This window comes from Rhinoraja longicauda, chromosome 8 (assembly GCF_053455715.1).
Source record: "Rhinoraja longicauda isolate Sanriku21f chromosome 8, sRhiLon1.1, whole genome shotgun sequence".
Lineage (NCBI taxonomy): Eukaryota > Metazoa > Chordata > Chondrichthyes > Rajiformes > Arhynchobatidae > Rhinoraja > Rhinoraja longicauda.
The window spans coordinates 26,655,110-26,670,887 of NC_135960.1; the positions used below are offsets into that span (position 1 = coordinate 26,655,110).

At 38.6% G+C, this 15,778-nt stretch overlaps 2 protein-coding genes and 1 pseudogene across 3 annotated transcripts in view; 2 read left to right on the plus strand and 1 right to left on the minus strand.

Moving 5' to 3' along the window:
* Window positions 1–2,388, plus strand: part of ddx18 (DEAD (Asp-Glu-Ala-Asp) box polypeptide 18) — a 35,169-nt gene extending 32,781 nt beyond the window's left edge. Inside the window, exon 14 of the mRNA XM_078403454.1 lies at window positions 1,592–2,388. Within this exon, the coding sequence (XP_078259580.1) occupies window positions 1,592–1,737 (146 nt within the window). The 3' untranslated portion in view covers window positions 1,738–2,388. The remainder of the gene's footprint in view (window positions 1–1,591) is intronic.
* A 2,763-nt stretch (window positions 2,389–5,151) lies between these two features.
* LOC144596143 (5-hydroxytryptamine receptor 5A pseudogene) lies at window positions 5,152–6,034 on the plus strand (annotated as a pseudogene).
* Window positions 6,035–8,116: 2,082 nt separating this feature from the next.
* Window positions 8,117–15,778, minus strand: part of ccdc93 (CCC complex scaffolding subunit CCDC93) — a 42,928-nt gene continuing 35,266 nt past the window's right edge. The window contains exons 20-24 of one of the 2 annotated variants that reach the window (XM_078403455.1): window positions 14,942–15,024; window positions 13,800–13,837; window positions 13,288–13,372; window positions 11,771–11,884; window positions 8,117–10,794 (exon numbers count right to left, since the gene is read on the minus strand). In XM_078403455.1, the coding sequence (XP_078259581.1) occupies window positions 10,738–10,794; window positions 11,771–11,884; window positions 13,288–13,372; window positions 13,800–13,837; window positions 14,942–15,024 (377 nt within the window). In that variant the 3' untranslated portion in view covers window positions 8,117–10,737. The remainder of the gene's footprint in view (window positions 10,795–11,770; window positions 11,885–13,287; window positions 13,373–13,799; window positions 13,838–14,941; window positions 15,025–15,778) is intronic. The other variant, XM_078403457.1, reaches the window with a different exon arrangement.

The following is a 15,778-nucleotide window of genomic DNA, read 5'->3' on the forward strand; positions in this document are numbered from 1 at the left end:
TTTGGATATTCAGCAAGAAGTTGTTCTTGCCAGATAGTCCATCCCCAGGTAGAACACTCAACCAGATGTTCTATCTCTCCCTTGTATGCTGATTCATCACCATCCATGATTTGGCCGATCACTGTAGTGTTGTTGGTTAACTGGTTAGCTTGTTGCATTGAAATTGAAGCCAGCACAGCTGAAAATATGTGCTGCAATTGTTCTTCCTGTGTAAGATAATTTAAAGAGTCGAGTGTCTTATCATATGCCCCTAAACGGTGGGGAACATTGATATTCTTACTTTCAGTGGCATATCAGATATGTTAACCTAACTCTGAAAAGACCATAATAAACAACAAAAAAGTTCTATGTTAGAAAGGTATCGATGAATCTTCCTCCTATCCTTTGACTCATCGTCTTCTGATTCGTCCAGCAATGGTGGTGTCTTCAATGAACTTGAAGGTGGAGTTTGCACTGTGTCCAGCTACACTGTTGTGAGTATAGAGTGAGTAGACCAGGGGGCTAACCACGCAGCCTTGAGGTGCTCTTGTACTGATGATTATTGAGAAGTGAGTGTTGCTGCCAATATGTACAGATTGTGACCTGTTGATGAGGAAGTCAAGGATAAAGTTGCAGAGGGATGCACAGAGACCCAGTTCTATGAGCTTGGCAACCAATTTGGAGTAAATGCTGGTGTTGATACCGAGCTGTAGTTATGAATAACAACCTGGCGTATGTGATTTATTGTCCAAGTGATCCAGTGCAGAGTGGAAAGCCAGTAAGATCACATCCTCCATTGACCTGTTGTGGCGGTAAGAAAATTAACGGTCCAGGTTCTTGTTGAGGTGGGAATTGATCTGCGCCATAACCAACCTCTCAAAGCATTTGTGTAGGAATGAACTGCTTATGCTGGTTTACACCAAAGCTAGACACAAAATGCTGGAGTAACTCGGCAGAACAGGCAGCATCTCCGGATAGAAGGAATGGGTGATGTTTTGGGTCAAGACCCTTCTGAGAAAAGGTCTCGGCCCGAAACGTCACACATTCCTTCTATCCAGAGATGCTGCCTGTTCCACCGAATTACTCGAGCATTTTGTGTTTTATCTCTCAAAGCATTTCATCACTGGGGACATTAGTGCCACCATCGGTAGACATTGAGGCGCATTGCCTTACTCTTCTTGAGCTGTACTGTTGATTCTGTTCATTATTCGAATTTACGTAATAGTCCAGCTCACGTTCTGAAAAGGCTAGGGATAAGAAAGCTCAGTGGTGCAGTGTAGGGCTGCTGTAAATTATCCCTAGTGTTGGTGGTGGTAGGAGAAGCATGATGCAATTGAGAAGATACATATGGGAGAATTGGACTGATGAGTTCTAGCATACCCTCTATGGATTGCTGTGGTGTAAGAGAACATGAGAAATGCAAATTTAATATAATCTCCAGACTAGGTCATTTTGATTTGATAGTTTTCCATCCATTTTGCATTTTTCGTCATACATCTTTTCTGATAGACATTTTGACATTAGTGTAATGGAAAAATTGAAAAAAAAAGTGAATTCCACCATAATTGCCAAACAATTGCTTGCATGTGTTTTTCTTAACTCTGTACTTTAGATATAAATGCCAGCAGAGGAATGAAACTGAAGAAAAGAGGTGGTGGAGGTGGATTTGGGTATCAGAAGACCAAAAATGTCCGTAAAGCAAAAATCTTCAAGCAAATTGGCAGGAATAAGGCAGACAACAGACAGTTTTCCCGTTAGATGACCGTATCAAAGCTGCCATTCTTTTAAAAAATAAACTATAACAAAAACATTTTACCCTTGGTTAACTGTTTTTGGCTAACCAACTTGGGCAACTTTCTTCGGGCCTGTACTGAATCAAGTTAAGTCATGGCTGCAATTCTATTCCTACAAAGCAAAATCTTTTTACACGGTGCTCAAGATTAATTTGAGTATAATGTTAACCTGTAAACTGTGATAGCTTTACAATATTTTGACATAATAAATGGATCGTTGATATTTTGTATTCAGACCATCACATTCCCCTTTTCTAGGATAATCTGCAATGGAGGTGTTTAATAGGATCAGAGACCGCATTAACTTTGTGACCTATTGAACAAATAATTTTGATGTATATATAATTGTCTAGTCTTGTGACTGCAATAACTATTCCATACTTGTTTTGTTGCCACAATCACGTAAATTCAATTGGAAAGTTTGTCATTTAATGAGCATATACTCTGCGTGATCAACACCTTTGTTTTAGTTTTGCCAGATTGTTTTCCCCCATGTTTAACAATCTGTGCTGTTGCGTTTGTTTTATCCAAAGCTTATGCCCTGAAATCATTATTCTCCCTTGAACTTATATTGTGATCCATTTTACACTCTGATCTTCTATTGTATCATTTTATGATGGGAGGAGGGGGGGGGGGGGGGGGGGGGGGTGAGAGAGAGAGAGAGAGAGAGAGAGAGAGAGAGAGAGAGAGAGAGAGAGAGAGAGAGAGAGAGAGTCACAAGATCATCTGTTATACAGTTACTGTTGCTTCTTATGCCAGCTGTCATTGTGCCCACTGCTGTACAGCTTATTTATTCTTCATTGGCCACCCTAAACAATTTTGCCTAAGCAAAACTAATAAAGAGAAGATTTTGATCCTATTCAGCTGTGCTCACTTGAAGACACTTTTGTTAATACTTGATTACACTGCAGGGCTGATAGGTTTCCTTGGTGAGAAGCCAGACTGGTAAAAATTACTCCAATACCAATATTTAAATCGCCTGCATAATACTTCCATTTAGCAAACCAGGTAGCAAATAAGACTTTGGAGCAATACATGATTCTGACTGTGCTTCCAACAGTGGTTGATAAGATTCTATTCCATTCTGAGATGGGGTAATAAATTGTATGAAGGAAGATAGATGACTTAGGCTTGTGATTACTTGGACCACAGACATACAGTGTGTAAGGGGACTGTTAACACTTCAGATTTGTGGTGTACTGTTGAAAAGAACCCTGCGGAATTCCTGCCATAAATTTTATCCGAAACTGCTGCTTACTCTACTTCAAGTTGTCACCAATGGAAAGGAGTTAATCCTATGTCCTTCAGACATTTGGTGAGAAAATCTGAATTGGGAGTTCTCAAGTTTAAAGACTCTTCTAGGAAAATGACCTGGAACAGATGCTTATTATTTTTTATTAGGCAAGTACATTCAATCTTTGATTTGTGTTACAAAAGTAAACTTTTAAACATAAATATCATACCTCACCAGAATTAAAGGACCTTTAACTCTAAGGTGCCTACATTACAAATCTGGTTCTCATGCAAACATTGAATTATTTTCTAGTGCATTAATATTACAACAGCTCTTTGCTTTCAGTATATTGAATCTTCCAAGAGCTGTGAGTTTCATTTCAAGCAAATTGATCACTGATATTACCAGTGTGCAAATGAATGCTAAAGTCTGATGGAGATTAAGGAGAATAGAGGGAGACAGTGTAAATGCATGGTTAATGGTTGACACAGACCCAGTGGTCTAGCAAGCCTGTGTCTGCTGTTTATGACAATTCGTCCGCAAACAAAACAGTCAATGCCTGCATAAAAAAATCGCAACAACTTTCAGACATGGGTGGAATTAGGCTGCTTGTTCACCTAACCTCAGTATTCCCTGGCATGGCCATCAACATCCTGGAGGTCATCATTAACCAGTAAGTCAATTGGATCAGCCAGATAACTGATGGAGACAAGAACATATCAGAGGCTGTGCATTGTAGTATGAGTGACTCACCTTTTGACAGCATAAAGCCTTCCTACTAACTATAAACTACATAGAGGACAGCACAGGAGGAGGTCATTCGGCTTCTCATGTCGATCATTTGCTGTGGTCTTGTCATTTTTTCTCAACAATGTATTTTTCCAATTCCCACAGAGGCTACAATGGAAACAGCTTTAACATGTTCTGCACACAGCAGTCCATATTGCTTCCTCACAGAAATACATCACTTCACATTTCTCTACATTTGCAATGAATATTTATTGTCACATATGCAATTAAACATTACCCAGTGAAATTCATTTTGCATACATATATTAGATTTCAATGTCTCCCCATACTACCAGCTTATTGGTAGCTTTTTGCTTTCTATTGGTAGTATCTTTGCTCTTCACAATAAAACAAAGTTTTCTGTTGTCCACAAATTTAGAAATAGTAATTTACAGGAAGTCCAGGTAATTTATACAGATCAAAAGAAGCAATTGGTCTAACACAGAATCTTGGGAATACCTTTAGCTGCTTCCTCCAATCCAAAACACAACTCACCATGACTCTCAGTGTAAAAAAGGATGCACAAAGCTCATTTAACACCTAAATAGTGCCCTAACCATTCCCACTCTTAACTTTAAACTGTTACTTGGAATTTGAAGCCTGTTGATGTAAAGGTCCTTTGTTGTCAACAGAAATAGACTTTACATTGGAGATCATCTCCATAGAATCCCCAGACTCAGAGTACATCATGTTTTAACTCTTAAGATCAATAGACAATAGGTGCAGGAGTAGATCTCTTGAGATGCTGCTGACCCGCTGAGTTACTCCAGCACTTTGTGTCGTTTTTTTTAGACCAGTATCTGCGGTTCCTCGTTTCTACCCGTTTACACCTGTTCTGTCATCCCCTTTCTCATCCACTCTGTATATTAAGGGTGATTTATAGAGGCCCATTAACCTACAGGCCCATCCGAATGGAAACCCCCGAGGTCACAGGGAGAACATGCAAATTCCGCACAGGAGAAGATGTGGAGGAGATTGCAGAAGGTCTTGAAAGATTACCTCAAGCAAGGTGAATGAAATCGCGGGGTAAATTAATTCATCCTTATCCCTCTCGTAACTGTCTCAACACGGATTCATCCTGATCTCGGGACTTTTATGTTTATCTCTGGGAGCAGGTATCGTCAACATGCTGATTGCGTATGTGTTAAACGATGTGTCTGAACCGGATTTGTATGGAGTAACGTTACAGTTCAATGTCAACTAGGCTTCTGGACAAAGCTTTGAAGTAATAACGTTAAATGAATGTCATGCTCCGCTGTGTTGGTAAATAAGTGCATTCGGTGAAAAATCCAGCCTCCACTTGCTGCCTTTGATCAAGTCGAAGGTGCACAATACGCCGTGATTTGTGCGTGGGGCATGGAGGCAAAGCTCATTGTATCAGCTCAGAATTCGACTGAATTCCATGTTATTTCGCAACAAATGGACCTGGACGTCAATAATACGGGAATGTGAGTTTGGCAAGGAAAAACTGTAAATGATGCTTGTTAACGAATCTTTATTGGTGAATGGAAGCTGGGAAGGAAGAGACGTGAAGCAGGAACCTCTAACGCTGTGCTCGTGGTCACCTTGTAGTCCTCCTCTTCGTTGTCACCTTCGTGTGGAATTTGCTGGTGTTAGTGATTATCCTGAAGGTAAAGACTTTTCACCGGCACCTCATAATCTGGTAGCCTCCATGGCCGTCTCTAATGTGATGGTGACCGCCTTGGTGACGCCTCTCAGTCTGCTGAACGAAGTGTTGGGGAGACGCTGGGGGTTGGACAGGGCGCTCTGTCGCGTGGACTTCCTTTGATGTCCTCTGCTGTACGTCAAGTATCTGGAACGTCAGCGCCATCGCCATGGACCGTTTCTGGTCCATTACCAGGCATCTTGAATATACTCTGAAGACCAGAAAAAGGAATACCAATATCATGATTGTCCTGACCTGGGCGCTGTCTGCTGTCATTTCGCTACGTCGGCTTCTGGGATGGGGAGAAACTTACTCTGCCGACCAGAAGAACTGCCAAGTCTACCAGGAGCCTTCATACACTATCTTTTCGACTTTTGGAGCGTTCTACCTGCCCCTTGGTGTGGTGGTGTTCGTATACTGGAAGATCTATAAAACTGCAAAGTTGATGATAGGCAGCCACATTAGGAACGCCCTGGTGCCAATGTCGGAAATACTGCAGATTCATCTTCTTCATAGGTTCCCCTTGCGTACCTAGGTGCACATTCAGCGGCCAGTGTATTCAAGCACCATTAACGCCACGATTACAACACGATATTTGTAGAATATTCCTTCTGGTGTAATTCTAAAGCCGCGGAACTTCGGCTCCCTCCTCCACATATTAGTGAACGGTCTCCCGTTCATTTTTCAGCTTGTTTATGTCAAATGGTAACTTTATAGAAGTGGAAAGTTGAGAAAAGATTAGAAAACTCAACAATGTTCTGGGAATGGCGTTTGAGATTTTCTGAAACTTTTACAATCCCGGAGAAAATGTGAAGGGATTTACCTTTAAGTCTTAGCAACCGTGCTGATTATATCAGCAATAAATGGGCATTAAAATCAGTTGGAAAGACTAAGGCGGAAACCATTACGTTTTCAGTGCAAAGATTTGTAGTTTTCTTGAGAAAAAAAATATCAAAATTACGTCGGCAAACAGATTCAAATCGCAATACTTTAGTAATTAGATATCGTTAGGGCCAAAAGCTGGAAGGGGGTCTAGAGTCATGGGTGATCACTGATGGTACTGAACCACTGAGCGATACGACGGGCCGAATGGCTTCCTCCTGTTCTCGTAAGTTTATCTCTGTAAGGATTTTGGTCAGAACACGAACGCGCGTTTTCTTAACATTACAAACATCCACAGCTTACAAATACATCCACGTTTTCCCTCGAGTTTTCTTTCATTAATAACATTATTCGAATGAAATAGAAACACAAAGAACCGCAGATGCTGAAATCTTAAGCAAAACACAAAGTGCTGTAGTAATTCAGTTACTGTCAATTGCTGTCCAGATTCCCCAAGGATAGAATGATAGTTTTTTGTATAAATTGAATTTCAGACTATGATTCAGTTCATTGTTTTAGCCTACTCTCCCTGTGTATGGAACAGTCCATGCCTGCAGATAGGAAGCCGCGTGAAGCAAACAAGTGTGTGGAACCGATCGTTCTGAAACGATGCGAGTACAAACCACAAGTCCTCCTGACGCTGGAGGCTTGAGCAAGGCACAAAGTGCTGGAGGAACTCAGTGGGCCAGACAGCATCTGTGGAGGGAATGGACAAGCGACGTTTAGGTCGGTTCTTCAGTCTGATTGGAATAGGAAGAGAAAGGTAAAATTCCAATTAGTTATATGCTGGCAATCAACTCCACACAGATGATTTCCAACCTCGTGCGTTTAAATTGTAGTTATATTTTGGTGCATTTTTCTTCGGGCCTCCAACAATCGTCACCAAATAAACACTAAAATGTTAACCTTTTGTTTCAAATAAACACCAACCACGTTGTAGGTGAAGGAGGCCAGTCACCAGCCACAGTCGGGGCATGCGATTGGACACATTGCCCTGACTTCCCGGACCGACCGAGAGGCGTGGAGGCAGCAGAAAAGAAAAGGGCAGCGGTGATGGTAGGCACCTTGATCGGGGTGTTCGTCCTGTGCTGGAGCCCCTTCTTCATCACGGAACTCGCCAGTCCTCTGTGTTCTTGCATCGTCGTCGCTGTCTGGAAGAGCTATTTGTCAGGCTCGGTTATTGCAATTCCTTCTTTAATCCCCTCATCTACACGGCGTTCAACAAAAATTACAACTACGTCTTCGGGTATTTATTTATCAAGCAACGATAAAATAGTAGATGTAAAAGAATGAACTTTGTACCAGTGCTATTTGATAACTGTGCAACTGGTACAACCGTGCTCTGATACTTATTTGCTCTGCACCGCGATTAGAGATTTCCAACATCAAACATAGGCTTCACAGTATTATTGGATTTGATTGTTCCGCAAAGTGATTAAAGGCGACGAATAACTCGTTAATACCCGTTCTAACAGCTTAAAATAAGGTTTATTCTGCTGCATGCGTACTCCATTATTTTTCAACTCTCCCTTTGTAATATTTATATAATTCCATAAAACGCAGCAATATTTTACTATCCATTACGCTGCCCAAAGTAATACGTTGTAGCCTTATTGGTAGATTTTAAAGAAATAGCTATTTCCATTAATGGAAGGATAAATAGAACATTAAAACTTATGTACAGTGTGCCTTCTTGAATTGTAAAGCGATGTAGAATATTGTTACGGTAGATAACTGATCTGAAGTATTTCTGATACGGAATTCAGTCATCTTGTTGAGTTTCCAATTTTTATTAATTACAATTCCATCGTAGGTTTATCATTTAATGTACGGAATCGCAGAAAACATGACATTTTAATTCTGCATCATTTTTATCCAGGTTTCAGTGGCCTGTCCTGCCAAAGGTTAAATACAGGGTAAAGAATTAAGACCATTGAGAACCTACTTACCAAAACATAGCACAGAGTTCCAATTAAACTCCCATTGAAATAATATATACATAATATCTTTACATTATGGATACTGTGCATATGCAAGTAGTCATCTGTCACCAGTCCTGCTTTGTTCAGGCCTATTCTTACCTCCAGTTCCCTCCCCTCTACTTTCAGTCTGAAGGGTGCCGACCCGAAACGTCATCCATCCTTTTTCTCCAGAGATGCTGCCTGACCCGCTGAGTTACTCCAGCACTTTGTGTCTATCTTCCTCGGGCAGCAGTATTTCTTGTTGATTAAAATACTTGCGACCTGGATTACCTACAGCAGGCAGCAGAAAGATACCACCAACATCTTTAGAAAGTTCATCAAATTATTTGCAAGGCAAACAAATTAACATGTAGCTCCTGTTTCAATTCCAGAGCTACTCACTTCACCTAGGAATTGATCCTCATAACTATTCTGATGCATTATCTCTATCCAAAACGTTAACCATCCATTTGCCATCACAGGTGCAGCTTGACCCACTGAGTTCCTTCAAAACCCTGCTACAGTTAAACCCTCATGAAGATTTGTTCTACAAATTGTGAAAATAAAGACTGTCAATGCCTATCTTACTGTGTCAGAGCCTTCTGCTAACTGCATCTGATCATCTCAAGTACACTATCCTAGTCCCCCTTATTTATCTACCAGCCTCTATAGAGCAGCAGAAGCTTTTACTTCCCAAATCCCAACCCATGTCAGACTTTGCATCCCATCGCTCCTAAAGTTGACATTGTCTAGCCCAACTCCTGTGTTGCATTGGCAAAATTCATCTGTGTCAGATATACAAATCTGCACCTTCAAAGTTGCCGTACAAATAATACAAGCTTGGAAAGGATGTAGTGAAGACATGGTGGAGGTAAAAGCGTTTTAAACATGGATATTTGCAAGATGACATGGAATGTGGAAAGCTAAGAACAAGGTAATCGGGGTTAAGAGAATTACTTTGGAGTAAGATAGGAACCCATAACACCAGGAGAGCTGCAGTAGTGATATTTGGTGTGGAAGAGGCCAATTCAGGGAGGAACATGTGAAAGCCAAATAATTCAAAAGCAATATTACTTTGGCATGTTTAAATGTGAACCTCCATGCCACCAAATGGTAGAAATTGTAGAATCACTCATGTTTCACACTTCAACACTACTCAGATTCAAAGACCCCTCTCAATGCACATTAACATCTATCCCAAAATTTTATGTCCGAGAATTCCCGACTGACCACAGATACCAAGAGTTGCAAAAACCCAAAACTTGCTACAAATATTCAGAGATCCTGAACCTTAAATGTTTTCCCAGAATCCAGCAACATATTGAAAGCATTGCACAGAATAGGGTCTGAGCTAATTCTAGATCAGTTCCAGTCTTAACAAGACAACGCTGCTGGCGATAATGAGACAGAATTGTGTAACGCTTCAAATCAGCAAAATTAACAAAATAAATTTTATGTAACAAGATTATCACCATGGTGCATAAATGTCCTGTGTAATTGCTTTTAATTTAACACTTTCATTTTATATATGCAAAAAGATGGCTCAGGTGGTATGCAACGATGAATCAGTGCAATCAGCTCTTGGTACAATGCTGTTCTTTGAGCCAACATCAGAATTCCAAAATACAGTGGCACTCTGGTAATCAACAAAGGCTTCTTCCTCAATAGTAAGTGTATTGCAATAAACAATGAGTCATGGTTATATGTTAATAAAATATCAGAAGGCTTTACGTAACACCAAAGAAAATTTCTCAAGAAAAAAAGTGTCTAGTTACAATACATCTGTAAGTTTCTGGACTAGATGGCCAAAGGCCTGGACTAACAATTCAGAGACAAAGCTTAAATCCCACCATTGCTTGGAATTAACATTCAGTCCACAACTGGAAATGTAAAAACTTTAATTACAGCTGCATAACGACAAGATATTTGTTCTCCAGGAGATAAAAGCAATCCTTACTTGATCTAGCCAATATGCTGCCCAAAATAGACTAGTAAGCCATTCAAGTGCGGCATAATTTCTATACCAGAGCAGAAACCAGAGTAGTCAACATTGATTCAGGCATCAAATTCCGACATGACAACCTTATGAAGGCTTACTCTTAAACATCAGGAGACGAGTCGCAAAAATAGCAGAGTTGTCAGATAAATAAGTCAAACAGCTTTACATCTCACAACCATATCTTACAGACAACATCTAGCTCAAATTCAGAGTTAATTTGCATTATTTTTATTGCACGACAGATTTCTTTACATTGAAACAATGGCTTGCTCAACTCATAAGTGACACTGAAACAAAATCTGACAAGATTACATCATACAAAAACAAGGCAATGAATTGCAAATGGTTCCATACACCCATTCTTTTTTTTTTAGGTGTTAAAAGGCCATCATTGGAAGAATTAAGTTCACTCATTGGACCATTGGTGAATTCAATCAGGAAATCCCCATTGTCCTCAATTTGTTCAATAACATTTCGTTCTTACGGCACTCCTGTAGATGAAAAAAAAATCAAGCATTTAGTGTTCAGCTGATAGATGCAGCATTCATCTGCAACCAAAATATTTTTAAACCGTGAAAAATATTCAAATCCAATTTGTTCATTGTGTTTATCTGCAAAAATGATTGGCATACAAGTTCCACAATTTGCAAAATTAATTCCCTCACTTTTGGTCAAACCAACCAATATATTCATGACTAGTCTCCCTTCTTTGCTCTCCATACTTGAGCTCCATCTTCAGTCACTCTGCTTTTAATCCTCAAAATTAACTTCCTCCATCCATATCAGTACAATGCCTGAGTTTACTCCACATATATCTGATAGCGTTAACATGCTTTACTCTCAGTGAGAAAAAGTTAAAAGAGGAGAAGAATGGTGGGGGATGCAGTAAGTATTCTGGTAATGAACAAAAATTATAAAGTTGCAAACAAAAATACAGAAGCAAAAACAGACAAAAAGAATGAGACATGCTTGGAATACTATTGTTTTGTGCTGTGCCAAATCATACTTCTCGTTGCTTTTACATTAAAGCATTATGATTTAACTTATGATAAAAATTACTCGAATGGTTCTCTAACTATATTGCAAATTTACCAAATAGAAAGTTATTGAAGATTTGACAAAATATGTTCATATTTCCCTTATCTTCTAGTTGCTCTTTACTCAGCCACTCAATAATGAATATTTCAATGCTGCTTCCAGTTGGTATAAGAACAATTATTTAACCACAAAACCACCCTGGAAACATATTTACTAATCTACAACTTCACAAAAATATAGAAAAGCAATAGTTTCTTGAACTATACTACTTAAATAAACTTAGATACGTCAAGTTCAGATTGATAGGCCCTAAAGATATTCTCTAATCTCCATTCACTCCCACTACTTAAGTTTTCTAAACTGTAAAAATATCCAAAGAAATTACAAATTAATTTGATTTATTTTGTATCAGCTAAAATAATGTAATACCTCTTTAAATTCTTTGACAGTTTTGAAGTACAATCGCTGTTTCTCCAGCAGTTCAAGATACTCATCATTCAGCTGATCGCGTCTCATTTTATTTTCTTGCTTTTTCTTTTCCAGCTAGATTTTGTGGAACGGGAGGAGAGGGGAGGGGGAGAGGGATTGCGAAGGGTGGTGTTGGAAAGGAGGGAGTCAGAGAGAGAAGGTGGCCAACACCAAAAACATTTTTTTATAGCCATGAATAGACAGCTATTTATAAAAAGGACATTACATTTAAAGTGCATTTGTTAGCTGCAAAAGTAAGAAAATAAAAATATGTCCATTAGAATGCAAATCTTTCAGTAATTTACTGTGAACGAAAAATAAATTTAAAGTACAGCCTGCATATTACACATATAGAAAAGTTATTCAGCACATTTGATTCAACATTCTCCTCAAGAGTCCAGAGTGTTTTATCATCATATGTCCCAAAACAGAACAATGAAATTCTTACTTGCAGCAACACAACTGATATGTAAACATTGTACATAGTACTCTGTAAACAGAGAGATGTAAAAATAGTATATCAGCTAATGCTCTACCACCAAATTTCTAAAAACTGGTTAAACATTCCATTTTAAAAAAGACACACAATGCTCAAGTGACTCAGCATGACAGGCACCATCCCTTGAGAACATGGATAGGTAACATTTCAGGTTGGGAGAAAGCAAGGTGCCAACCCAAAACAAAACCCAAAACCAAAACTGCAGATGCTGGTTTAAACCAAAGATAGACACAAAAAGCTGGAGTAACTCAGCGGGACAGGCAGCATCTCTGGAGAAGGAATGGGTGACGTTTCGGTTCGAGATCCTTCTTCAGACCAGTCTGAAGAAGGGTCTCGACCCGAAACGTCACCCATTCCTTCTCTCCAGAGATGCTGCCTGTCCTGCTGAGTTACTCTAGCTTTTTGTGTACATCACCGATCCATGTTCTCAAGAGATGCTGCCTGACCCTCCGAGTTACTCCAGTACTTTAAGTCCTTTTTGTAAACCAATACCAGCAGTTCCTCATTTAAATATTCAATTTGTCATCTGTGAAATCTAATGTGCAAATCAGCTGCTTGAGATTAGCAATGGCACTTAAGTAATTGATGACAGAGCACTTTGAGCAACTGATATCTTTTATAATTTTTTTGTCTACTTGAGTATTCAAAATAGATCCTCAAGTTATAAAACTGGAAAATAGTGTACTCCATATTAAGTTCCATCTTGTCTGCATTAGATGTTAGCTTTAAATGTGAAAGAACGTTTGAAGAAAATATAGATTCTCCCCACTTATTCTACATTAATCTTTCAACCTCAACCCACTGTACATCAAAAAAATATTTCTAGTTAGCTCCATCTTAGAACATGTTTCTCAATTACTTCAATTTACTATCATCACCATTTTCTGCCTAGAATTCTTCTTTTACTCTCAAAATGTCGTTGAGCACTAGTTCATCACACTGCCACATAGAATGAATTTGAAATTATTTGCACTCTTACCTTCATGCGATTCTGCTTAATACCTTCTACAATCTGTTCCATCTGACGCAAAAACTGTTCTCGAGTAGCTGGCGATGCCATAGCCCTAAAATGCAAGTTACATTTTTTTTTTTACAATGAATCAACCTAAAAACACAGATCAAACGATTAAAATGCTCATATCTACAAATACTTGTAGAAACTCAATGCAATAGATGTTTGATAATTGTTGAGAGAAATAACTAAATTAAAAATACCCCAATCTACATCACAAATCAAGGGAGATTAATTGTGTTAATTGTCAGTTTAATAATTTAGTGCTTCAAAATTAACAGATTCTAATTAAAGGACACCGCGACCACACCTGCACCAATTATGCACTAAGCATTTTCATTATACTGATCTTGCGTATTTTGCTTGTACATAATGAGAATAATAAATGAGGAAACACTGCAAGATATTCATGAACAATGCAGTTGAGTCTTCCTCTCCCGGCATAAATGTAACTTCTGTGCAACTTGCATGATACTCACTGTTGAAAATTATCATGAATTGAATTCAACAGGTTAACCTAGGAAGAGATAAAACTGATTCAGTCCTTTTGACATATTTTGCTGAAGCATTGTGCAATTTATAGTTCTTTTGAAAGATTTAAACCAATCCAAATCTTGCAATCTTAAAATTAGATAATGAACACCATAACATGCAGTAAAGGAACATATTTAGACATTACAGCCAAACCTACCTAGACAATGATCAAGAAACCCATACCTTTTTCTCATCACTTGTATGAGGTATGAGGATACTTGTGTCTGAACATTCAGACGTGTCTTGTCATTTAGTGTCCTTGCATTGTTAATATATAATATGATATATGATATGATACTTGTCCAACACAAAATGTTGAGAAGTTAACAGGATTGTTGTAGCTATTAAAATTGTATTGAATCCCCTGCTATTATTTTAAGCAAATTTTCCCATAAAGTTTAAAATAATTTTTCGAGAGAGGGAAGTTACTGAAATGCAAACATCTGCCCGCGTTATGGGATAGGGGCAGAAGCTAGTTAATTCTAAAGACAACCATTTAAAAAAAAAGTTTATACATGTAACCTCCTTGTAGAAATCAAGGATACGTTGACGTTAATAACACACCTGCCAGACCACAGAGAGAGACCACTAAGAAATTAACTTTGGAAACTGACAAGGCTTCTATTGATTTGTAACATACTTTATCAATCACTAATATTCATTGATACATGAAGACTTTCAAGACCAGCCATGGGATGTGGGACATTCTGATCCTGTATCATTATAACGGCACAGGGGAAGACAATTTTATATTCATGTTAATCAACCTCATTGAAATTGTTAGTTTCTGCTTAACAGGAAACAAAAATAATGTTTCTGGACAGTTCTCAGGAATGGAAGCCTAATATGACCCGGGGACTATCCATATTTTTTTCTGAGGGACAAACTCAAAATATAAATAACTCTTCAATTAGCAGGTTTGACCGATCTTTTGCTCATTCCATCCTTTGTTTTTATTTCCATGGTCCGTCATGTGTGCTTATTTTTATTTTAAGATAGTCATAGCTTTGGATGAACTTATTTGCCACAATTGTTTTAACTTTTCAGTGACTGAGAATACAATGCAATGGGTTTCTGTTTTCCTTACCTCTTTTTCCAAGTACACCTTTTTATCATCAAGTGTATTATAAAGAGTGAAAAATTGTTTTGTTTCCTTGTGAGTTGCTGCAACTGCAACAGAACATATGGATACCAGAAATAATTAAAAATCTTATTCAGGCAAATCCATATCTACGTTTCAAATTTTTCACTGCAAAATATCATACACAAGTGGAATTCTTCAAAATAACCATTGGAATGTTTCACTAATTTAAATATAGAAAGTAATTTGAAATTAATTATTCAGATATGAATTTGGGCAAAATCCACAGTTTAAAAATAATAAAGCATGCACAAGATTTAGTCACACTGACAGCTGTGACCCAATTGGCAGCAATCATGTCTTGGAATCAGCTGGAGCCATATTTAAATTTTACTCCAGAGATTTGTATACAAAATTCTTGGCCAACACTCCAGTGTATTGGCTGATTGAGAAGCCATAATTTGGCTGAGACATTAAACAAAGATCACATTTCCAGATCGTTGTTAAAAAAAACAAAAAACACCATCTTGACAAGCAGAGGGGGGAAATATCCCCAGTGTATTACCCAATGTTTATACTTTCAGTATCGAGAGGCAGATTATTTAATCATTATTATGGTGCTGTGGAGTATGCAGTGTTCAAATTTCCAGTGCATCTCTTACTATTGGAGGAACAGCATCTCATATTTCGCTTGGGCAGTTTACACCCAAGCGGTATGAACATTGACTTCTCTAACGTCAGATAGTTCCTCTGTCCCTCTCTTTCCCCTCCCCAGTTCTCCCACTAGTCTTCCTGTCTCCTACCACATCATCCTATCTTTGTCCCGCCCCCTCCCCTGACATA